The sequence below is a fragment of the Phyllostomus hastatus genome, unplaced genomic scaffold, assembly GCF_019186645.2.
Source record: "Phyllostomus hastatus isolate PE091 unplaced genomic scaffold, TTU_PhHast_1.1 phas_contig_17, whole genome shotgun sequence".
Classification (NCBI taxonomy): Eukaryota; Metazoa; Chordata; class Mammalia; order Chiroptera; family Phyllostomidae; genus Phyllostomus; species Phyllostomus hastatus.
The window spans coordinates 24,117,909-24,141,799 of NW_025333664.1; the positions used below are offsets into that span (position 1 = coordinate 24,117,909).

General features: G+C 56.3%; 2 protein-coding genes and 1 long non-coding RNA gene across 9 annotated transcripts in view; 1 reads left to right on the plus strand and 2 right to left on the minus strand.

Moving 5' to 3' along the window:
- Positions 1-537: 537 nt before the first annotated feature.
- On the minus strand, positions 538-10,476 carry SLC4A11 (solute carrier family 4 member 11). Of its 5 annotated transcripts, none has more exons than XM_045832973.1 (21): positions 9,995-10,476; positions 9,422-9,542; positions 8,380-8,424; positions 5,945-6,097; positions 5,764-5,813; positions 5,271-5,496; positions 5,091-5,172; positions 4,729-4,852; positions 4,165-4,368; positions 3,998-4,091; positions 3,761-3,886; positions 3,568-3,681; positions 3,348-3,480; positions 3,024-3,097; positions 2,398-2,656; positions 2,215-2,321; positions 1,953-2,121; positions 1,686-1,859; positions 1,300-1,495; positions 1,047-1,216; positions 538-952 (listed from the first exon to the last, which is right to left on the minus strand). In XM_045832973.1, the coding sequence occupies exons 3-21, from the start codon at positions 8,408-8,410 to the stop codon at positions 889-891; spliced, it is 2,550 nt and encodes an 849-aa protein (XP_045688929.1). In that variant the 5' UTR covers positions 8,411-8,424; positions 9,422-9,542; positions 9,995-10,476; the 3' UTR covers positions 538-888. The 5 variants fall into 5 exon arrangements, with proteins under 5 accessions (XP_045688929.1, XP_045688928.1, XP_045688930.1 ...); XM_045832972.1 differs by having other exon boundaries at positions 9,422-9,567; XM_045832974.1 differs by lacking the exon at positions 9,422-9,542.
- Positions 10,253-12,613, plus strand: LOC123814867. Of its 2 annotated transcripts, none has more exons than XR_006785002.1 (3): positions 10,253-10,383; positions 11,099-11,317; positions 11,731-12,613. It is a non-coding gene; the product is annotated as an uncharacterized LOC123814867 (long non-coding RNA). The 2 variants fall into 2 exon arrangements; XR_006785003.1 differs by having other exon boundaries at positions 10,262-10,383; positions 11,134-11,317.
- Positions 12,614-20,675: 8,062 nt separating this feature from the next.
- Positions 20,676-23,891, minus strand: part of DNAAF9 (dynein axonemal assembly factor 9) — a 123,453-nt gene continuing 120,237 nt past the window's right edge. For both annotated transcript variants that reach the window (XM_045833442.1, XM_045833441.1), the window contains exons 36-37: positions 23,096-23,189; positions 20,676-22,534 (exon numbers count right to left, since the gene is read on the minus strand). In XM_045833442.1, coding sequence (XP_045689398.1) covers positions 22,422-22,534; positions 23,096-23,189 — 207 coding nt within the window. In that variant the 3' untranslated portion in view covers positions 20,676-22,421. The remainder of the gene's footprint in view (positions 22,535-23,095; positions 23,190-23,891) is intronic.

Consider the following 23,891-nt stretch of genomic DNA (forward strand, 5'->3'; position numbering starts at 1 on the left):
GACCAAGCCGGGAACTTGGCAGCTTCTCTCCTCCATCCAACCAGTCCCCACCATCTGGTTTCTTCCACTTCCCTTCATGCGGGATGCAGCTCCTGTGCCACCGCACACCCCCTACCTATAATTCTAGGATCTACCCAACAGACCAGACCGTCCAAAACTGCCAGTCTGACCTACACACACCTGTTTTCGGTCCTAGGTCAGGCTGCTCTGCAGCTGCCTCCGAGTCAGAGCCCTTTGCTGTCAGCCCTGCTGATTTCTCCACACCAGCCACACTCTTCACTGGCCCTGAGCCCTCTCCTCAGGGCCTGCGTAGACACTTCCTTCTGTTGGTCCCTAGCAGCACAAAGGCCTCCTGGGTCCTCCACATTTCCCAGCTGGGCCCGAGGCCACTGTGCTGAGCAGAGGTGACAGACAACACGCAGAGGGCACCCGACACGCAGGAACCCTTCTCATCCCTCCACCCCAGGGCCCTCCGGTGGCCTTCAGAGGCTGGGGCAGGGCAATAGGGATGGAGACAGCGAGTAGAAGCATAGAAACAGGAGCTTTATTCTCTAATGTGCGTACAGTGAATTCCTTACACAATCAAGGAAATGGTTTCTCTCTCAGGCATCTGACTCTTTTATCAAAAGAAAATCCGTCCTGCTTAGTTCCACCTTGGGCTGAGGCTGTCCTGAGCAGTGTTTCACCCAAAGCAAAGGGCAATGGGCGGTGCAGGCACACACCACAGAACCCCCACGGGGCACAGATGCCCTAGGCCTGTCGGGACAGCTGGGAGGGGGTGCAGCACAGCACAGCACTCCAAGACACCCACACCTCCCCACGAGAAGGCACAGCCAGGCTAGGAAGACCCGGAGGAACAGATGAACAGGGTGTGCCAGGGCCTGCCAGTCAGTGCTCAGCATCCATGGCGTCCAGGTATTTGGCTTCAATGATTTGGGGCAGCAGCTTGTAGCTGGGGGGGAGAGGAAGTAGAGAACAGGCAGAAAGATGAACACTGGATCTGGGAGGAGGCAGAGGGCACCCGTCCCAGGCCTCCACCCCCTTACCGGATGGGGATCATGACGATCATGATGAGGGGAAAGATCATCTTCATGTAGGGCAGGGGGCTCATGCCGAAGGCGCAGAGCAGCAGCAGCTGCAGGACCTGCAGCCCCGTGAAGTAGTGTATCTTCCTCTGGGGCACCCTCCGGATGTAATGGGTGGGTGGGTACGAGGCCTGTGGGTGGGAGGGCCAGGCGTGGTCAGGTCTGGTGCCGTGGCACCTCCCACCCACAGCCCCGCTCCAGGCCAGATCCTCACCTGGTCCTTGAGCAGCAGGGCCAGACGCTCAAAGAGCTGGTTGGCGTCGATGGAGGTGAGGGCGATGTAGAGGAAGAGGCCGTAGAGCACAGGCTTGGGGATCCACTGCAGTGGGAAGGGCAGCAGCAGGAGGGAGAAGCCCACCAGGATGCTGGCACCCAGGCTGGTCAGCCGAGTCTCCCTCACGCTCACGATCCTGCGTGGTCCCAGAGCACCAGATCAGCTCCAGCCCTGGGCCACCAGGTCACACCTCATTTCAGGCCGCATATGGTTCCCAGGCTAGGACACTTCAGGGCCACATCCCTCCTGAGGTCACACGTGGCTCCAGGCTACTCCACCTCAGGGCCCACACGACTCTTGCCTCATGGTGCCACCCTCACACTCACGTCTCACAAATGTGTCCGTGCTCCACACGATCCTCCACCTGAGCCAGTGCCCGCACATGCAGCGGGGAGTGGGGGTAGGCAGCATGGATCCAGGGCATCCCAAACAGAGACAGCCCCGTGTTGATGATGGCGATGAGCAGGAGGTCCCAGTGGTAGGCCGTGCCCTTCACTAGTCTGCAGCAAACAGGCAGGGGCTGTGGATGGAACCCCTGCTGGCCCCGGGAGGGTGGGCATCCTGCTCAGCCCTCCCTGCCCAGCCCTGCAAACCTGTTCTCTGGTGCATTAGCCAAGGCAGCCACCAGGTTCTGCTCGATGAAGAAGAGCATGGAGAGCAGGAAGCCGAGGCCCATGGCACTGCCAATAGCCCCCAGGGACAGTGACTGCATCTTGGCCATCTTAAACAGGCTCTCACTGGGGTTGTAGCGGAACTTGGACACTGCAGTGAGGTACAGACCCTGCTCCAGCCGCCAGCTCCACGGGGGGGGGGGCTCACCCAGGCCCGCCGTGTTCCAGCACAGCCACAACTCACTCTTAATTTCCCGGAAGCCGTAGGAGCAAATGAGGGAGAAGGTGAGCACCGAGATGGGCAGGGCACAGTCTGACAGGATCTCCCGCACATAAGGGTGCAGGTAGGGGCTGGGGGCACAGGTGAGTGTGTCAGTGTGGTCCAGGGGCTCATGTCCCCTTACCCTCACCTCTAGGTCCCCCTCACCTCTTCCTGAACTGGTAGAGGGTGTAGCCCAGCCAGAGTGTGCCTAGCATGATCAGGAGGCTGAGCACGGCAGTGTCCCGGCCCGGGTGCTCAGGATGGCTGCCCACTGTCAGATCCGGCGGGCTGCCCAGGAGGCTGGCGTTGAGGGCAGTATGGAAGCTGGTGTTGAGGTTGGTGCCGAGGCCCAGCAGGCTCACCAGGGAACGGCGATCCATGTCGTAGTCCGCTTGGATGCTGCTGTAGTAGTACTTCTGGAAGACTGTGGGTACAGGCCGATAGGCCTCAGCCATCTGGGTTCCAGGAGACTGCGGGGAAGCTGGTCTTCTCCATCAGCCAGGACCTCATCGACTTGCCCATCCACCCAGCACTCTCTACCACTTGCCCTTGTCTCTCTGCCCTGTCTCTGCTAGCTCATCAAGCCTGGCCCAGTGCCTCTGGATCCTGCCTGGGGCAGCCCTGTCACCATACAGCACATGAGGATGCTGCTCCCCAGAGCACCCTGAGCACGGGAACTACCTTAGCCTGCATGCTACTTGACTGCCCCAGCCATAGCCTGTAACCCCACTAACTCAGATCCTCTACAACGAGTAGAGGGACGCAGTTGGCAGCCCTGGCCAGATACCCACTTTTGACCATGCCCTTGACAGCATCCAGCATGAATGTGATGGAGATGAACAAGGCAATGATCTCTTCTGTTGACCTGCCAGGGGGTGATATGCCTCATAAGATGGGGGTGAGTCATTGCGGGGGGGAGGCTTCCCTGATCCTTGGTGTGGCCCCTCACCTCCTCCTGCCATGAAGAGGACCATTCCCAAGCTTTCCCCTTGGGGGCACCCCATCCCCTCTAGGGTTACAGGACATCTGAGGCTGGCATGGAGGCTGACCCAGACCCCCGGCCTTGGTCTCCCTCCTGCTCGAAGGCCCCAGCCGTTCAGGGAAGGCCCTGTCACCTCTTGAAGAGACGCATGATCAGGCTGAGGTTGAAGAGGGCATAAACAGCGAGGAAGAAACTGTTCCACAGGCCCGTCCACGCGTAGAAGGTGTTGAAGTCCAGATCGTAGTCGTCACAGATGCCACGGATCACTGTGGGTAGCAGGATGGGGGCAGGCGTCAGGGCCGGGCTCGGGCCAGGGGCCGCCGCGACCTCCCCCCGCCACAACCCCACCGCACCGTGGATGTAGAGGGCCAGGGGCGCAGTTGTCAGCAGCACCACCAGCGGCTGCCCAGAGAAGAGTGCGTACAAGAGGCCCCCGATACTCTGCCCGGCCATGGTCTTCTGCACATCTGAGGGGTCGGGTGGTCAGGAGGGCAGCGCAGTCCTGGGCGCCCCCCCAGCCCTCCCCACCGACCTCCGGCCCCTCACCGATGGCCCCATCAGTGTTCTCGTCATTGAGGGACCCAAAAGCGATCGTGGGCAGGAGGCAGGCGAAGTAGAGGAACAGGGTGGTGGTGATGTATTTGCCCACCGCCCTGTTCTGCCCGATAATGCCTAGGAATGGGGGACAGGACAGAGTGTGTCAGGGGCTGCCAGACGGGAACATCTGTTGTCCTGTGGCCCAAGCCACTGGCCAAGCTCGGGGGGAACCACAGGGCCACATACCGTCAGTGAAGTCCAGGGGGTACACGGGGAACCTGCAGGCGAAGTCCTCTCGGATGCCCTTCCCCACAGGGAGGAAGTCTTTGGACTGCAGGTGCTATGGCAGGGTGCCAGTTAGTACTGCGCCCCATGCCCCATGCCACCCACCCAGGCCCACCTGGCCCCAGTACCTGTTGGGGGGGCCTCTGAAGGCTGATAGAGCTGAAGTACTTCCCGTTGCACGGACCCTGGCTCGTGAGCAGCTGCCTCTGGTGGACCAGGGCCTCTTTGAATTCTTCCACTGTGTGGGTCTTCAGGAGCTTCTGGCGGAAGGTGATGTCCAAGAACATGGTGGCAAAGGTGCGCCCCACCTCTGTCGCAGTCTTCGTGCTTTTCTGGGGGTGAGGCATGGGGGGAATCACATCTGCCAATCATCATCAGCCAACTAGAAGAAGGTTTAGGTTGGGGCAGGCTAAAGAAAGGCCCCTACATTTGAATAATAATTTTAAAAAGTATCTCTTTTCCATAAGAAAGGAAATACAATCTTTCCAGCAATCTCTGGGGAAGTTAGGGCTTGATGAGGATCTAGCAAGAATGCTTCAGAGAAACCCAGGAGGTCTGAGATGAAGGTACAGGGTGGGAATGAGATCTGCAGAGGCCCTGTGTGGGGTGCCCCAGCACATGGAAGAGATGCCTCCTAGGCGACCTGGAACCCTCCTCCCCAGAGCGGAAGCCACCCCAGGGCCTCTCCTCACCATCTTAGGTGGGGCCAGCACCAGGATGACAAAGCGGACCTCACAGGAATTCTCCCCCCAGTTCTGCGGGCGGTCCAGGCGGCTGATGCACACGTGCCGCTTCTGCAGGGACTTGGACATGCAGCTGGTGGGGGGGGAGCACACAGCACACAGCTGCCACACTTGGGGCTGGACACCACCCAGAGTTCCCAGTTTTGACCCCCCCCAGTGACTTCTGCTAGGGACCAAGAAAGATGATCAAATGGGTCAGGAGTGCTCACATCCTTTCTCCTAAACTGGGCGAGCCAGCCTCTATGGGGATGTGGGTGCCCGGCTCCAACATGACCCATAGGGAGGCCGAATGTGGTGGCCTGGCAACTCACATGATGCAGAGCCATGACTGCTGGTATTGTACCCCTGTGACCGTGGCAGTGACTCCTTGGATGGTATCCGACAGCAGGTGGACTGAGGACAGGTTGCGGGGGGAACAGGAGGGTCAGCCAACCCGCCTCCCTGATCTCCCCGCCCAGGTGAGAGGGGAGGCGGGCATAGCCAGCGCATACCCGCCATGGGCGCCCCCGAGTCCGTGAAGAGCATAGACATGAGCAGGTCCAAGTTGCAGTTGGGCTCGACGTTGTCGGGGTCGCAGGCGACGCGCAACACCATGGCCCGCAGCACGTCATCCAGCGAGGTGGCCGGCTCGTTCAGGATGATGCTGGCCCCAGCCAGGAAGCCATCTATGTCCCGATGCGCACGGATCTCTTCCTCGAAGTTCTTTAACTTCAGGTACTGGGGAGACCCCACAATGGCCCGTGAGTGAGACATGCTGCCACTGCCTGGGCCTCTGCTCCACAGTGGCCCCTGGCTGCCCCTTCCCGCCAGGCCCAGCTTCCCCTTCCAGGAGGGATGGTGCTAGCAGATTGGCCTTGGGCTCATGTGAGGTCCCCGTGTAGAGCAAGAAGGGAGCTGCATGAGCTGTCTTCGGGATCAGGTGCCTCCACTCTGACCTAGTGACCCTAAACCCAGGATCTCTGGGTTCGCAGATGGGCCACCCACCTTGCGGGAGGTGTGGAGGAGCCCGCAGCCATCAAGCGATTCACTGTCAGCTAGAAAAAAGGGAGAGGGCTCAGGGTGCCACCCACCTCTTCAGGTCTCTCTTGGCGGACTGGGGCCATGCCTGCCCAGTCCCCGGTCCCCTGCCCTCCCCCAAAATCTGTCCCTGCTACAACCACCATACCAGCCTGGGTGGGCTGCACCTCGAGGTTGACGTTGACAAAAAAACGGATGCTCTCGCCAGACACAATGGAGGAGTTGACCGTGTCGAAGGCCTCTTCCCCCAGCTTCTCCTCATGGGTTTCAGAGGCATCATCTGTGTCACACTTGAGGTAGCCTGGAGATCCCACCACCACCAAGAGAGAGACCCCCCCAAGAGGGCCTGGCCGTCAGTGCTGCACCCCAGGAAGGAGTTCAAGACCATGGAGCAAGGACCCTGGGCCGTCCCACTTGGTACACTCTCAGTGAGTCATCAGGGAGGTCCCTCAAAGGCCAGGAAGGCGGCCTCAGGCCCAGGTAAACAGAGCAGGTAAGTCTTGGCCCTGTCCCCTCAATCCCCACCCAACAACCTTCTCCACCATTCTTCAGCTGCAGGAACTGGGCCTTGCACTGTTCTGACCCACACATGTCCTTCGGCTAGAAAAAAAATATGTTCATTCTACAAACTCTGAGCCAGGAACAAGGTACAATGACACAGTTAGGATTGCCTAAACCCTGCCCTCTCAGAAACTCCAGGTTACAGGACCCAGTTCTGCCTGGCTACCCAGATGGGATCCAAGGCAAGCCAGAGCCCTCCCTCCCCACCTCATTGGCCCAGGAGTGCTTTCTCCCAGGGAGGGTCTGCAAGCAAAGCATCAAGGCGGGAGACATAGTCCAAACATCAGACGAGGCCCCGAGGCCCGGGAAGCAGGAGGAAGCGAGGCCAGAGAAACGGAGCCAGGGACTGACAGGAGATGGGGCCTGCGGAAGGCGGCCTCTTCTCAGCCCCGTCCGTCGTGCCCCTCCCCCAGGGTGGGAGCCCGGACCCCTTGGCCCGCCTCTTAGTTCCTGCGACTGCCCCACAGCACAGGACCCCCCATGGGAAGGCTTCCCTGTGAGGTGCAAATGTTCTGATCTTCCCTAAGCCCACTGGGGCTCCCAGAAGCCTCTGGGATCACAGTCTGAACCAGGCCCGCTACCTCTGTCCTCGCCCTCGGCCCCTCAGACCCAGTCTCACTCCCCACCTCAGTCTCTCACAACTCAGGCCAGCTGGCCGGAACCCCGGGCACGCCAGCTCCTGTGCTCCAAGCGGCAGGCCAGAGAGCCTTCCTCAAAGCTCACGGAACGCTTCTTCTCTGGCGAGTCCCAAGGGCCCAGCTTCACTCTTGGCCAAGCCGGCACCTCTTCCTGACTATGGGTCCCCTATGTTTCACACTTGTGGGTGATCCCAGGAAAGGGACCCCTGTCACCCAGACCCCACCAATGCCCAACACCTGTGCGGGGACAGGGACAGGTCAGCAGCACGCCTACACCTGCCAGGCAGTGACTCACCCTGACTCACTTCCACTCTGGCCCGCTGGTTTCCTCTGCACATCCCAGGCTCCGTTTCCCCCTGTGTCGTCCTGTGCTCAGCCTGGGCCCCTTCTGGACAGGAGGTGCTAGGCCTCCCCGAGCAGGGCCCCTACGGACTAGGGAAACCTAGCCCCAGGTCTGCACCACACCCAGAGCCCGGAGCAGAGCTATTAGGTAAAAAAGTGTCCTTCTGACTTTTATCATGGAGTTCATGTCCGTGAAAAACTCCCTGCCCTATTCCAGGCCCGCTTTGCTTTGTCAACCTGGTTCTCCAGCTCCAACCTTTCCCAGCCTCTCCTCCGTCACCCAAAGCACCCACTATTCCCCCGTGCTGCCCTTCACACTGCCCGCTTCTCCCCAGGTCCTGCCCAGTTGGCACTACCAGGTCCATGCAAGGCTCCTGGGATGCCATGCCCCCTCCTCTATCCTACGGCCCAGACACATGCCTAACTCCCCTGCCAGCAGCCTGGCACATGCAGCTGCCATACCCTAGGGACTCTGGGTAAGGGCACATCACTACTCTGTCCAAACACTGTCCCACTGGACAACCCTCTGACGGTCATGCCAGCTCCTAGGTCTGGGCGCAGGAGAGAGAGAGCACAGAGCTCATCCAGAGATGTGAAGAAGAGCGAGTTAGGCCAGACCTATCAGGGAATGCAGAAGCAGAATTACATTTCTGTAGAGGGATAAGGGCAGCCTCTCCCTCGCAGGGCTGGGCAGGGACTGAGGGATGTGGGCATCCAAACACTTGGCCTACGGCTGGTTGGATAACCAGAGCATTGTAAAAGTGAACCATGGGACAGCACCAGATGACCTATACAGCCCAGGAGAGGGACCACAGCACCACAAGAACACCGGAGACCCGCCAGTGTCCGGGGCAGCTTCAGTTGCCTCTCTGACCACACCACAAGCTCCTAAAGGGTAGCATCCCAAGGCATCCCAGCACCAGCAGAGGGCCACAGATGGGTGGCCAATGCCGTGGACACCCAGGTGGATGTACTAGCTCCTCTAGAGGCTTTTGACCGGGGAGCTCTCTCTGTACACATACCCACACCTGAGTGTACTCACCTACATCCTCAATGGATCCATCCAGAGACATGTTGGAAGAGTTTTCTGCAAGGGAAGCCAAAGAACTGTTACCAGCTCCAAGGACCAGCCCTGGCCAGTCTCCGGTGCCCATCTGCTCTCCACCCCACACCAGCCCTGCTGATTTCTTCTTACCCTTCCCAGGGACCCAACCCAGGGCCACCTCACAGGAAAGAGCGAGGAACAGTACTAGGCAGGGCCCTCTTGAGGAGCTGGAGGAAGTCAAGCCTGCAATTCTTTAGCCCATCTGCTAGGGGCTGCCCAGGTGAGAGAGCTGACAGATGTTCTCAGCATGTTTTCTCCATGAGTAATTAACAGTACCCCGTGACACAGTGAGGGATTCACTGCTTGCAGCATTCAGTAGCCTGGTGTCTTGAGAAGTCGCCTCTACCCTCCTTGTAGCAGACGACCACCTTCTTTTGCCGTTCTTTTGCTGCCAAGCCCAGCACCCGGGCTGAAGCCCTCCTCCCCGCACATGGGTCCTCTCACTCTCACGTCCGTAAGGACGGCCATCAACACCCATCACACGTGTAGCCGCCCCAACTTCACGCGCCCCAGCACGGGGGCGGAGGGGCAACGGCTTCCCTCTTGTTGCCTTCTTCCATTGGAGCCACAGCCCAGTCCCGGGGTCTCCTGGGAGGCGGAGCCGTTGGTCCTCAAGGGGGATGGGAAAGGGGAGCTGTGCGCGCTCCCTACCCTGGGCCCCGGATGGTCCCGGCTGTTGGTGCCGCGCTGTGCCAGGAAGGAAGCCACGAGAGGGGCCGCGTGCACGAGAGGAAAGCGCCTCTAAACTCGGAGACCCTGGGGGTCTGTGGAAGGGGGAGGCAGGATGCCGACAGAAGGGCAGGCGGGCGGTAACCCGGGCTGCATCCAGAAAGGAGGAAGGAGCAGGGGCAGTAAAACTGGCAACCGAGGCCGCAGAAATGAACAGAGGACGAGGGTGACCAGGGTCTGGAAGGGTGGCTACGGTGCACACCCTACTTCCATCCCCAGAGCCCCACGTGCAAGTAAATATTGTACAAACCCCGCGCTGGCTCTCGGGTGTCCAAGCCGCGTTGGAGACTGTTAACAGCCGCGCAGGGGACAGTCAGGAGTCCGGGGACCACTACCGGTGGGCAGGCTTCCGCGCAGAACGTAAAATGAGACTGTCGGAGGCAGCAGCGCCCGGCTCTGACGAGCCCGACGCCGGAGGTGTTAGGGAACCCACAGCTCCGTCCCACCCACTTCCAGGCCCCCCTCCCCCGGCTACCTCATTGGTTCATAAACTTAAGAATCTCAAGACAGTGACACAGAGCACTAATCCAGCGCTCATAGTCCATGACGCCTTCCTTGGGTCTCCTTCCACTGCTCGTCTACCCCACCAGGACACCCACTTTCTCGAGACCGAACTCACCCCCACACCCTTCCCTCAGCTGGGAAGCCCCCCCCCCACCCCCACCCTCTCGCCCACGATGCTCCGAGCCCTTGCAGAGGCAGCAAGCATCCCCCCAGTGCTCCGATGGCTCCGCGTCCCTGCCTAGCATGCCTTCCCTGCGGAGAGCGGACGGCCTTTCCGCCGCGCCCGCTGGCTCAGGCACCCACCGGCTCAGGCACCCACCTCAAGGCTGGAAATATAACACGTGTTTGGTGGTCGCGGCCCTGGAGATCGGCGGCCGGACGGCTGCACCCACGCGCACACTCCCGGGATCCTCACTCCGTGCTTTTGCACCCCAAACTTGGCGTCCCAGGCGGGCCAGCGGAGGGAGCTGGCGACACACCCCCGTGCTGCGCCTGGGTCCTAAAGCCGCTCCGTCGCCCCGCCCCGGCGCAGGGGTGGGGGGCCAGTGAGGCCCACGACTGGGTACCGCCCGCCCACCAGCGCTCTGGTCAACTTCAGACGGGCTGCTCCCGGAAGACCGTGGCGGCTTAACCAGAACGTGGAGACCCGGCTTCCACGGGCCCGCCTGCCCGCCCAAGCTTCGCCCGGTTAGGGGCTGGGCGGGGCTGGTAAGTGGGAAAAACTCGTTAGGTTCAGAGGCCCACGGAGTCATGCCACTGCTTCGGGTCGAGAAAGGGCTTCCTCAGAATCGGCTTTAAGCATGCGGCTGGCCTCCGCCCCCTCTTTTGGGCCGGGGGTGGGGGGGGGGAGGGCTCAGTTCGGCCCAGCTGGACGCCTGCTCCGCCCCCTCCATTTATCCCTGCTGCTCTGGCGGTAAACCTTCCTACTCCTCCAGGAAGCGCGCCTGGACTAACTAGACAGCCCGGCGCGCCTTCCCTGGGCTACGCCCTGGCCCGCGGAGCCAGCCATGCCCCTGACTCTGCGGCACCGGGTTTGCTCGCAGCACGCCTCATGGTTTCTCCCCTGGCCTCTTTGCGCCCTCTGCTTTCTCTTGGGTCAAGGTCTTGGCTCAAAGCTTCTTTCCCTCCCAAGATGGCCCACCGCCCGATTTTCCTTTCCTAACATGCGGGATCCCAGTTTGGGACGCGCCTTCTCTGGCTCCTGTTCTACTAGTAAAGTCAGTGCGAGTGTGTACGCGCGCTTGCGCGCGCCTCTGTGTAGGGAGGTGGTGGTGTGCGCGGGCAGGTGGGCGCGCGCTGCTTTGAGGTCTGGCCAATCCGGCCCCTGCAATGAAACCCTTGATCTGGCCTTGGGTGGCTTCTCAGCAAATGATTCCACAACTGTCGAGCCCTGGATTGACTTAGGATCTCCCTCACTGTCGAGTGTTAACCTCTCATCGCCTCCGCACTGGCCGCCAGCCCTAGGACCAGCAACGATCCCCTGCGCTCACCAACCAACCGAGTCGGAGTCCTGAGCCTCTGTTCCCCGGTCACGGGAGATGGCTGGCCCGGCAAGCAGAGGGGGAGCCCACCTCTGCGGAGTGGCTGTCCTGCAGCCCCCAAGGGCTCCTGGAGCGTTAGGGGAGCTCCATGCACTGACATGGTGAGTGAGAATGATTCTATTTTCCTTCCCAGGAAGTTATGAGCGCATTAGGAGCAAAGCCATGGGGTGCCCCCCTTGGCAGATGAATGGCTTGGGGGTAGGGATGGCCTTTGAGCACCCTGCTCCCTGCTACTTCATTAGCCACTGAGGAAGATAGCTGCCTGCCTGGTCGCCTGGATAGGGACTGGCTGCAGGCTTCTTTTCTTGACGTGAGACCGGTTCATCCAGGGTACCCCTTCGACTCCATCCTCTAGCCAAACCCCCAGCCTATGGCACAGACTCCTGGAGTCACAGGGGAGAGGGATGGGGGCTGAGGGGGAGCCAATCAACGAACAGCCTGCCTGCGCAGGGAACAAGGCTGGACTGGGGACACAGGGGCTAGCCCGATGAAAAGCCACCCGTTTTGTCCCCAGCCCCTTCCATGGCAACATCTAGGTTCCGCATCAGCCTCCTTGCATCACCAGCAGCTCCCTGGAGGTCCAACACCTAAACCTTCCAACCCAGCTGTCCCGGGAAGCCAATCTGGAATGGCGGGGCAGCCTCTCGTTCTTACTGCAGACTCACCTCCTCTGTCACCTGACGAAACAGGAGCCCCACAGCCGAGGCCTCTCACACTGGTCCATAAACCTGGGACCTGACTCTCTGAGGAACTGACCCCTTAGTAACCACTGTGTGCAGCCTCAGGTGTTCTGAGCCTGCTGCAATGTGAGAAGCTGTTTCCTTTAGCCCTTCCACCCTCACCTGTCCTCTGTGGATCAGAGGCTGAGGTCTCCCCACCTGTGCCCCACTGGGTCCTTAACTCAGACAGGCGTTTTCGGGACCCGGACATAAGCACACACATTCCTCTCACTCCCCGCCTTGCAGCCTCAGACTTCCCTGGTCTGTGGACACAACTGTGAGCACTGGGTTCCGTAAGCCACATAATGGCTTTCCAGCTGGCTTTCCCCCTCGTGCCTGTAGATTTTAGAGTGGACAGAGAAGTGATTCTATAGTATCTCACTGAAAAACAAAAAACAAAACACTTCCCTGAACTCCTTGTTCCAGATACCACCCAATTCCTCAGCTGTGCTTCAGAGCAAATTCTCCAGTTATCTCTACTGTGTCTCCACCCCCTCTCCCTGCTCCCCTTCATCCCGCTCACACCCATCTTTTGTCCTCCACAGAAACTCCTCTGTCCAGGTCTCTCTGCACTGGCTTTCCTGTCAGCCCCTCCCCCACACCCAGCAGCATCCAGCCCCATTAGTACCTCCTTTTTCTTGCAGCGTTTACTTCCCTTCCTGCCTCCTCTGACCTAGCTCTCAGCCCTCAGCATTCTGCATCTGACCCATGAGCCAGTTCTGAGGGGCTTACCTTTGCAATAAAGCACTTCTGCCTACTTGTGCCTCCAGCCTGGTCCCTCATCTGGACTTGCCCGTCATTGGAACTGGGCCATGCACCCCCGCCCCCCATAATCCATTCTCCACCTCCAATGGCTTCTCCTGGCACTTAGAAAAACAACCCAAACTCCCTGCTGTGACCTAGGGGAGTGGGTAGGGGTTACTGTATGACCTGGCCCCTGCCTATTTCCTACACCTGCTACTCCAGCCACGGTGGCTGCCAGCTGTTCCTCCAGTACAATCAGCCCTCCTGCCTGGAGGCCTTGGTAGTCTGGTGCCTGGGGGGCAGGCGTGCAGCTCTTACCACGGCTCCTTTCATCCTTGTCTCTCAGAGAGGCTTCCTTGGACACACCGTCAAAAGTAGGTGCCTGTGCCCTCCATGGAAGACCCTCGCGGCCCCTAACTACAGCTCGGCCTCCTTCATTCTTATTCCACAGCCCGGGCCCCGCCCCCGGACAGACCAGAGCCCCGAGTGGGGCCGTGGGTTTGTCTCTCACCAGCGCAGCTGTAGTGTGTGTAGGTAAACCCGCGATGTTGCACGCGTGATCGATGTCCCGTGTATAGTCCCAGAGGTTTTCGAGCCAATGAAGGCCTACACATGACCTTTCGGTCTCCCGCCCTCCATTCCCACTAGGGTTTTCCAGCCAGGTGCTCCTGACTCCCTCTATACCACAGGTGGCAAACACAAGGCCCGCGGGCCAAATCCAGCCCTCCACCTTGTTTCTACCTGGTGGCAGGGCTGAGCTCTCACTTTAACTGTTAAGGAGCAGTACATTTATCCAGTCCAAAAATTACATTCAGCCCTTTGAAGGCAAGCACGAGGCTGATGTGGCCCTTGTGAAAATGAGTTTGACACCCCTGCATTCTTCCTCTCACCCTAGCCTCCACAGCCATTACCGAGTCCTTTTATTCCCACTTCCAGTCTGCTCCTTCCCTCTGCCCTTGTCTTCCTTGGGTCCTTGGCCAGTGTAGCTTCCTGCAACCTGCAGCTATCAGCTTTCCCTGGAGTTTCTCTGGTTATACAAGCTTCTTGGGGCTCCCACTGCCCAGAGCAGGCAGTCCTGACTGCCCCAAAGAAGAGATGCTGTTCTCACACTATCCCTCTGGTGATGCTGGTGGGGGCTGGGGGAGGGAATGCGGCCTCCACTGGCCTCCCCTCTCTCCCAGGGAAGATCTGCAGGCCGTATCGGTGGGTGGGAGGAAGACCCTTGGGTACCCAACTGAGACAGCATTAAGTTCTCTCCTGGCTGCTGTCTGCCCCTACTGAGAGAAAGGTCCAAGCTCCTATAGGGGTTGCCAGGAGGGCAAGGAGCCCTGCAGAGGGCCACCAAGGACCTGCTCCCCTCACAATGACATTCTTCTGGGTCCCCATCCCCACGCCCATCCATACTCATAGTCAGAATTCAGTACTGACGGAGGCCTAATGGCACTGCTCAGTGATTCTACGCAGCTGCAGGCTGTTGGACAGGAAGGGTTGTAGGACGGCTCCAGTGCCTTCTTGTAGGGCTGTTCTGCCCTCTGACCTGGGTTCCAGTTCCACAGCATAGCATCTCAGCCAAAAGGCTCCTAGAGAACTCACAACACCAAACACCACCCCTTGTGTGTTGATGCCCCAAGGTTTCCCCTAGCAAGACCCTCCAAGGCAGACGTGTATCGAGTCAGAATCCCGCCCACAAACCTAACTGGACCCTGGATTTTCACTCCTCCGATGAGACCATAAATCTGCATTACAACAAGCTCCCCAGGGCAAGAGAGCCTGGAGACAAAAGCCACAGGGCTGCCTCACACTCCCCACCCTCACCCACCTCCAGGCCCTACTCCTTTTAAATCCCAGCACCCACCACCCGAAGCCTCCTGGGTTCCAGCAGACTGTTACCCTCCTGGCCATCCTCGCCCCCTTGGCCACTCTGCGAACCTCATGACCTCCCCGTCCATGACTCTCAATCTCACTGGTTCCCCGTGTCCAGGGGCTACCAGGATCCTGTCTGGATCCAGCCACTCAGGGCTGACGCTGCCTTCAGCACCAATCAGACTGCGCTCGCCCGGCAGGAAGCTGCATGCACTGGGCAGGGAAAGTCAGCAGGAAGACACAGGGGAACACCCTCAGGCCTTTTTGAGTCTCTGATAATTTTTATCTATAAAACAAAGAGGTTGAAATCTAGTCTTTTTAGCTAGAAAATTCCATGACTTTTTGGTTATCTAACCATCTTTCCTCTTCCTGTTGTCCTTATTTTGCTATTACATGTACATTCACTCAGGCATGAAACTTCAGAGTAAGGATGTAAACTTTCTCAAGTATTTGAAGCCATGAGAGGAAAAAAAATTAAACTTCTGTATTGGTATAGGAAAAACAGGAGTAATTGCAGAAAAAAATGTAAATAAGTCCACACTTTGATTAGCATTTTTAAGACATAAAATTTACTGACCCTGATGCCATTTTTTTTTTAGCAAGTTATTTTGGCTGGTCAATTTAGCAATGCAGAGACCTGGGAAAAACAGTAATAATTTGTGAATAAACAAATTTATTTTTCTTCACATTTTTGGAGGATGAAACAAAAAGTTTTTGGAATTGTTTCAGTGTTGGGTTTTTTTCCACTTTGGCTTTTTCCACTTCTACCTTGAGGTCACCCCTTTCACTCTCGTCTTATTAGTCACTTTATCTTGTCAATTGTTCCTTCAAAATCACGCTCTAGCTGGTCCACTTCTGACCTCACCAATGTGGAGCAGCAGTCACCTTCCATGTTACATGATTTTCCTTTTGTTTAGGAAAAAAATCCTTAAACAGGCTCCAGTAAAACACTGGTGTCCCTGTGTCTGTTGAGGCACTAAAGAGGCAAATAATGGTGGCCTTTTCTCTGTCTGCAGGGGGATATGATCTTAGTGGATAGAATGTTTTCAATTAAAATTGTTTCTTCTCTTGGTTAAAAATCACCACCACCACAATGGAACAACTTTATGCTTGCTATCACTTGTAACTAGAAAAGACTAGCAGAAAGCAAAATTTACAAAATCATGTCCTGGCTGGTGTGGTTCAGTGGATTGAGCGCTGGCCTGTGAACCAAAGGGTCACTGGTTTGATTCCCAGTCTGGGCACAAGCCTGGGTTTTGGGCCAGCTCCCCAGTAGGGGGCGTGGGAGAGGCAACCACATATTGATGTTTTCCTCTCTTTCTCTCTCCCTTTCCCTCTAAAGATAAATAGATAAAAGCTTTAAAAAAATCAAGTAGGATTCCAACAGAAAAGTTCAGAGGTGGCCTCCATGAAGACATGCAATGCTGGTTTGGGGAGCATGCCCTTTGGGGGACTCAGCTCCTCAGTGGTCCTGGTGTTGGCGGCGGGGGGGGCAGGGTGGGGCGGGGGGTGGTTCTTGAAAGTGAAAAGTCAGTGTTCGTGTTGCCTGTCACCACCAGAACCAACAAGTAGAAACATGGATTGAATCTCCGTGGGCGCTTTATTTAGATGGCCCGAGATCTGAGAGTGCGGGGCGGGTATGTATCCTCAAAAATCATCTTAACATCTTATTTCAAACCAACCTTTTTATAAGGAGAAGAAAGGGTAGTTGAGGAGTTTGGAAAAAAGGTTAATTGGCCAGAATTGCAGTCCAGCTGTGATTTTCCTAGTACTTCTGTATCTGTTGATCAACAATTCTTTATCTGAGGTTCCCACCCTGGAACACCAGGGTTCAGATTCCGTCTCCAACCCACCTCCGGTGCTTGCGGGCCTCCTGGGGAACGAAGGTGGAATGGCTGAATTGCTTGCAGACCTCCTGGAATAACAGCTTTCCACAGGCATTAGTCAGTTACGCCTATCCCATAGGGCTACGGCCTTTAACTCTTGAATTCCTCTATCAAAAGTGCGCAGTGACCCTTGGCCAGGCCAGTCAGAATACTCCTGACCACTGTGACTGGTTCAGGGATGGGAATGGGACCTCAGGCTTTGGGGCTGTGTCTAGAGAGAAAGGGTGGGTCTTGCCTTTGACGGTGTTAGGCTGCTGGTGGTGTAGAGGAAGCTTCACGCCAGGGGAGAATGTGGACGGAGAGAGAGGGCTCCGAAGAAATCTGAGTTCCTCGGCCCAGCCGTACCAGAAGCTGGTACTGCCCCGGACTCCCCTGCCGGGAACCAAGCCGTGCCCTTCCCATCATGGGCCAGAAGTGGGGCGTATGGTCATTTTCTTTGGGAGTGACTGTTCTCTAAATTGTATTGTCCGGTAGATATTAATGCACTGGTATTTCTCCAGGCTCCTTGGAGTGCTCTGATTCTCAGCAGCTTCACCTGAGACCCTCTACTCCCTTACAATTGCTACATGCCTATCCCACCAGCATTTCTGGATTCTGGGGCTCCACTGTCACGCATGCCCAGTCGTCCCCTGTGGGTTCCAGGTTGGGAATGGGCCCCTTTCTTGGTTCCCAGGCTTCTTGGCCTGTAGGTCATCCTGGCCTTCAAAGCTCATCCAGTCCAGGAGCCCTTCCTCATTCACTGTCTCCCCCACTTCCCTGGCAATTCTCTGTGGGTAACCCCCAAACCCTGGTGGTTTCTGGGAAGGGCAAGCACAGGATCTCTGTCAAGATTCAGACCTGGCCCTGCAGGCGGGAGGCTGGAGGCTCTGGGGAAAGAGGTAGTCAGGTACACCACACGGCTGCCAACCTGCTCCCCCCAGTTCTCTGGGCTCCTCTCAGGCAGTTTTGCATTTGGTTGTACCTAACTGATCATACAGAACATCTAGACCAACATCCCCTCCACCCCCGCACCCCACCCCATCCCCCCACGTCTGAGAGAGCCTCCAGCCTCCCCTGTGGGCCAGCTTCCAAACCTTCCCAGCAGGACACTTCCCCTGTCCGGAGGCCTGTCCGGAGGCCTGTGCGGAGGGTGGGACAGGAAGTAGGGTCTCTGTGGACACGCTGCCTGGAGGTGGTGCCCCTCCCTAGTCAGCCCTGGTCTGGAAAGGGAGGGGGCCCCATCTCCCTGCTCAGTCGGGGTGTGATTGGCGCCCAGCTGGCAGCCCTGCGAGCAGGAAGCGCGGGGTAGGTGAGGCAGGTGAGGCGAGCGCCTGCACGGGGAAAGTTGGGCACTTGGCGTTTGTTCCTCTACAGCAGTTATTTTCCACCTTTTTTCATCTCATGGCACACAAAAACTAGTTTCTAAAATTCTGTGGCACACCAAAGAAATATGTATTTTGCCGGCCTGACAAAAGAAGTTTTGATTCACTTATACCACATGGCTTTTGTTGTGTTGCCTGTTGTCATTTTATCTGACAGTCTAAAGAGAGGGAGGGAGGTGCCCCTGACTTCATAGTCAGGTGTTGCACGCTTGAAAAAAAATCTCATGGTGCACCGGTTGAAAATCGCTGCTCTAGAGTTCCGGGGCTGTGGCGCCCTCTGCCTTGGAACGTGGGTCCCAAGGCCCATGCCCCTGGGAGTCCAGGGAGGGCGTCTGAGATCCAAGGCGGGCAAGGACCTTGTCAGGGCAAAGACAAGTCTCTGTCACCTGGGACAGCCACTGCATCCTTCGTGTTTTGGTCGCCGCCCACTTGTAAAGTAGGGTGGAGTGGCCACCTCAAGGAGCTCTGACTGGGATTAAACCAGTTGACTAGCCTCTGGAGCCTTGGTTTCTGCTGCAGCCTAGGGCTCAGCAGAACCCACAGCTCTCTCCGCCCTCTGAGGCCAGGGTGGGTGTGTCGGCAGATGTGACTTCTCATAGGGGCCTAGGAGGGTGGGATGGCTTTTCCCTGGGAGTGCTCCAGAGTGCCCGCACCCAAGCCAGGGTGGTCTCCACACAGAATTCTAGTCTCTGAAGGCCTTTCTGGGGTGTGGGGAGGAGAGTGGGAGCCCCAGCAGAGAAGCTTCCTGGAAAGCTTAGGGGAAAGTCCCCAGTCCCAGGCTGTGGGCCATTTCCTCAACCCTACCCCAGGTGACAGGGGACTAAGGGTTGGAAAATTTTAGTTTAAGTAATAGCTAATAAGTTTAGTAATCGATGCATGTAAAAGCTTTTGCTCCAGGAACTGAAGGTATGACCCACTCTGATTCCAGGAGACCACAAGCAGTCCCACCTCTGTGCCTCAGGAAGACTGCAAGCAATCAAGATGGTATCTCAGCCACCTTACTCCAGGTGAGATGACCTCTGCCTGGGGCGCAGCTTAAGACCACTGCCCAGGGCGAGAATGCTGAATCCTATTAACTTTTCCCTGAATTCCAACCCCCTTACCTAGTTTTGTTCTCCTTATTAAAAGGGCCATTTTAAAATGGAATTTAAGATGGTCTGTTAGTGTATGAACCCACCATCTTCTCAGATCTCTGGCCATCTGAATAAAGCATCCATAAAGATTCAATCCCTGTCTCTGCTTATTGGGTTTGGTAGTGACAGGCAGCCCGAACGGCAGTGTCTTTTCCGGTTTCACAGGGACACCTCGGGACTGAGTTTACAGGGACAGGCAACTTAGGGAGGCCTTGCTTGTACAGAGATAGTTTATTGATCCTTAGCATTATGTCTCAGTTACCAAGGTAAATTCAAATACACAACTGCAGGTAAAAACATGTAAAATAATATAAAAATAAATTGAAGACTACTTTTATATATTTACGGAATTAAGTAGTGTAATAAATACTATAATAAGCAAAAAGCTTCAATCACACAACTCAGTTTCACTGAAGTTACAGTAGTGTTTGTAAATGAGTTGTAAAATTTAAGTCACAAATATTAAAGCACTGAAAAACTAGTATAAAAGTGAATTTTGGCACGTAAGTGAGCTCTTCTTCTGTCATTAGTATTTGACAACCTAAGACAATGAGGAAGCCATTTCTCACCTACTCTTTGAGGTACGACTATCCAACTAGGTCAGCATCGTGGCTGGAATGAATACTTAATAATTCACAATCTTTGAGTTAACTTTTCCCTTTTGAGAAGCCTGAAGAGCAACTCAGAGCTTATTACTGTGCAAAAATTCTCCAAAATCCTAACTGAATTCAGGAGGGAAGTTTTTCCTGTGACCTGCAGGCCCCAGCGTCCAGGCCTCAGGTCGGAGAGCCCTCAGGGCTTAGGGGGCCCAGCGTGACCCCTGGTCAGCAGCCCCTTCCGAGGGCAGTCCCTTTTCTCCGATTTCTGCCTCCTCCTTCAAATCAAAATAGTAATAAAATGAAAGAAGAATCCCACATCAAAACGTAACATGACCCATAACTTCAGCGATTTCAACATTATCACACTCACTCTGGGTGATACAAAACCGAAGCTGCTAACAGGAAAGTTGGCAAAAAGCATGTAAGCCCCTGGAGGACTCCCGCCTATTCCTAGGAACCCGCACCCGATGTCGTTGCTGGGTCCTTTGCATCCACTTCTACCGTCAAAATCTGAAGCACAGTGTCAGGGCCCCACCCTCCCCTGCAAGAATCAAGTGGACGTTAAACTTCACAGTCAGGACCCAGGGGCCCGCAGGTCTGGGAGGGGCAGTGCGGGGAGGACGCATCCTCCTGGCCTCCGTCCTCAAGGAGCTCACACTGCGCACCGCTAGTGTTGCCTCTTCATCGGGGGCACGGAGAGTGTGCCCCAAGGAATGAAATGCCCTGTCACCTGTGTGCCCCTTCACACTCCTGAGCAGGCTGAGGAGTGGCTAAGGAGGCCGTAGCCAGTTTTGCCTTTTGGCTTTTAGACTTAACGTTTTGACTTTTTTGCAATCACAGTTTCATATTCGAGTTGAGGTAATCACAGTTTTTCCTCTAAGAGGAGAGGAATCGGGACAGTGGGGCAAGTTGGTGAGAGAGCATTTCCACGGACAATGGTCAGAAACCACCACGTGTAAGTATAGCCCCACGCAGTGGGGAGACCCGCTGTTACGGGCGGGCTCCGACCCCTCTTTAAAAACTCTCTTGTGCAGCAGCCAGGAGATGGCTAGAGCTCCCAGATCTAGAGCTTTCATTTAAAACTTCACAGCAACCCCCCTGGAGGAAATGGCCTATGGTCCCACCCACCCCACCCACCCACCCAACTCCCCCTTTTCTAAGGCTGCTCAAGTTTGAGTTTTTAAAAAGAGCTCAGTAGAGCTAAAGGAAGCTACAGTAACTCATTGCTTATTTTATCAATTGCACTTAAGATCTATGTTATTGATTCTGGAGCAGAGGCAGGCCCACTGTGAACCCCAAGCTCTGGCCAGCCAGACATCAGGGGCTCTCTGACTTGGGGCCTTGTCACCAGTGGCTATGGGAGCTGGGACTGGAGCACACGGGCCTTTTCAGAAGCTTTTCTGCATGCAAGATTTCTTAACCAGTGATCCTGGAGTTTTGTTCATTTGGCTTCAAATACAAATTTTTTTTTTCTAATATAAGTCAGTTCATGTCACCAACAAGCCCCTGTGACAACTGCTTTAGGACTTGCAGGCAGACCCCCGTGTGAGCAGGCACACGGACCACGTGTGCTTCGTCCTGTCCCAACTCTCCTCTGCACCAGGGGCTTTTCTCAAACCCCCTACATTATTGGAAACATTGCTGGTTTTGCCTATGTGGCTGTTCCTAAGGCATGCAAAAAAAAAAAAAGTGAACTTCAGAAAGCATTTACAATCTAGGCAGCTGAGGCGCTGAAGTCCTAACAGATATCACCTAAATATCAGTGCTCATGACCCCCTCTGCCACATGGATTCTGGAGGTCAGGCACAACTTCAGGAGGGACACACTTGTAATTCCCCTCTGCTTTACGGTCCATCCAAAAACAAAGCCACTGGAAGGAATTCTAATTTGGATACCGGGATTCTCTGAAATTCCTGGCCCCCTGGAGCCCAAAGGTCCAGGGCTAGGAACAATGCTCAGGGGCATGGGTTTTCTCTAATTTGTGGCTGCAGACCAGGCCTTCCTTGGTAAGGCTGAGGGGAGGGTCGGGTGCAAGAGACTGAACCCCCTTCAAGGACACACAATCGTGATCAGTGCTTAAGACTAAGCAGTTGCAGGACACTCCCCTCAACAGTGAGGCAAAGCATTGCCAGGGAGGTTCCAGCAACAGGCTCGCTCTGGTCCCTGAATTAGGCAGACCAGAGTGATACCACGAGAGGAACTCAAACCAATCCCAAGGCGGGCTGCTTGTGTCAATTCAACAGCCATCCACGTCTGGAGGGCAGCACACCTTTCCTGTTTAGTCCATAAGGAAAATCCCCTCGTTTTAAAACAAGCTATTGACCTCAGCCCAAGCTTCTGGCTCTGGGCTGGGCTGGGGAAGGACTTACGCTGCTCGCCCCAGAGCTGGGCCCGGGGCCAGCAGGGCCAGCTCCTTCAGTGGAAGGGGCCTGGCCAGGGAGGCAGGCACTGGGGATAGGGCTTTTCTGGGTCACTGTCTTGAGGCCTGAAGTCTGTGGTGGCCTGGCCCTCCCCAGGAGTGGTCCCAGTTTGGGTAGCTAGGGTTCCTTCTGCATCCCAGCAGCTCCTCTGTGCAATCCAAAAACCTTCCCCTCCCTCGTACGGTGCCGCAACAGCCCAAAGGAGACACTGTTATCAGAGACCTAGAAGTCCTGGACTGCCAGCCGCACACACGGCGCAGTCACTGTCTGCTCAGCCTCGGTGAGGACCCCTCCCCCCAGTCTGTGGTGCAGGTGATGCTCTTCAGCGCTGCAGAGAGAAAAAAGACGACATGCACTCAAGCCAGCACTCAAAGGCCAAGGAGAACAAAGAGCCCCTCCAGGGAGGGGCCTCGTGGAACTGGGGCTCAGACAGCCCATTCTGTCCACCTCCATCCAGAGTGGACACTCTGCAGCCTTCCTCTAAGGCTTCTGCTCAAAGAGGTCGTGATATTCCTGCTGCTCCAGCTCACGGTTGTACTTCTCGATTTCCCGGTTGGCTTCTTCCACGTAGTCGTTCATGAACTGGTCCATGACTGGCAGCTCGTTAAGGAAGAGAGTTGTGAACCTCGAGGACAGAAAAGCCTGCCCTGGCCCGGAGCGACCTGTGGGCAGGTGAGGTGGGGACTCTGAGGTAGTGAGTGCCCAGCACACACAGAGGGTGTCTGACGGGCTCTTTTATATCCTGGCAGCACCAGGGCTACAAAGGATGTGACAGGGGTTGGCACAGGGTCTTAGAACTGAGCCCTGCAGCGTCCACTGGCACGCGGACGCACCCCTATCCGCCTTCTCACAGATTGACCACTGTCACCAGGCCCAGTCTCCAACCTGTAAATCGCAACGACCCTGATGACCACAGAATGGAGCATGCCACCGCGGCTGCATTTAAACTCAGCCCACAGAGTTACACCAGCCATCACTGAATGAAGGAGAAATTCAATTGTAATGACTGAGAGAGGTCAAAATGCAGCACGCCGCTGGGATTTGCTGTGTTCCCAGAACCCGGCTGCTCCTGGGGCTGGGCTGCGGCATCTCCAGTGTCACTCTGACAGGTTTCCACACCCCACCAGCCTCGCTGCCCCAGATTCCAAGGATACGCGGGTGGAAATCAGTCTTGTCACCAAAGAAATTGACGAACTGGGTGCCATTATAAAAGTAGCCTGCAGGCAGGGGGTCCAGGTGGCGTTTCACCTTTAGGAAAAAAGAGTCCTGTTAGAATTATCTGACCACTTTCTTTCATTTACTCATTCATTAAAAACACAACCAAACCTATTATCCTAGCAAGACAGCCTGCTCGGCCGGCCGCAGAAGGCTATGTGCCAGGAACTAAGGCCTCCCCTCGGCAGTGACCCATGGAGGGTCGGCCAGCTCTCAGCGGGGAACTCCGGGAGTCCCTGACAAGATTAAGCTCCAGTCGTCCACAGTGGCACTGGTTGGGTAACATGCCCTTTGTGGCTTGTCTCCCCTCCTTCTCTCTCTTACTTTCCCATTTCCCTACTGGTGTCTCCTAGAATCGTTTCCAAAATAAACTGCTTGCACTCAAATCTTTGTTCGTCTGCCTCTGAGGGAGCACATGCTGTAAGGACGTCCTTCTGAGCTAGCTGCCCACAGTGCCCTTCCCAGAAGCATCCAGGGTTGCCCAGGCCCTGTAGGGCCCGGCTATGGTGGGGCCTCCCCACATGCAGAGCAGGGGCTCCTGCCGTCCCAGAGCACTCTCCTGCCCGCCGGCTCCTCACTGGGACGGGTGGCGCAGCCCACGCTGGGGCCTGTACCCTGTGTTTCTTTATTTTCATTTGTTTAATTTTGAATTTTTTGTGTTATTTTTTAAGTCCTCACTTAAGGATGTTTCATTGCTGAGAGAGAGAGAGAGAGAGAGAGAGAGAGAGAGAGAGA

Coding starts and splice junctions, on each gene's coding strand:
- SLC4A11 (XM_045832974.1), bottom strand. CDS start 8,410: ATGTCTCTGGATGGATCCATTGAGGATGTAG. Junction 4,369..4,728: donor TGCTGGCCCCACCTAAGATG/GTGAGGAGAGGC, acceptor CCTCACCCCCAG/AAAAGCACGAAGACTGCGAC. Junction 1,860..1,952: donor GCTAATGCACCAGAGAACAG/GTTTGCAGGGCT, acceptor TGTTTGCTGCAG/ACTAGTGAAGGGCACGGCCT.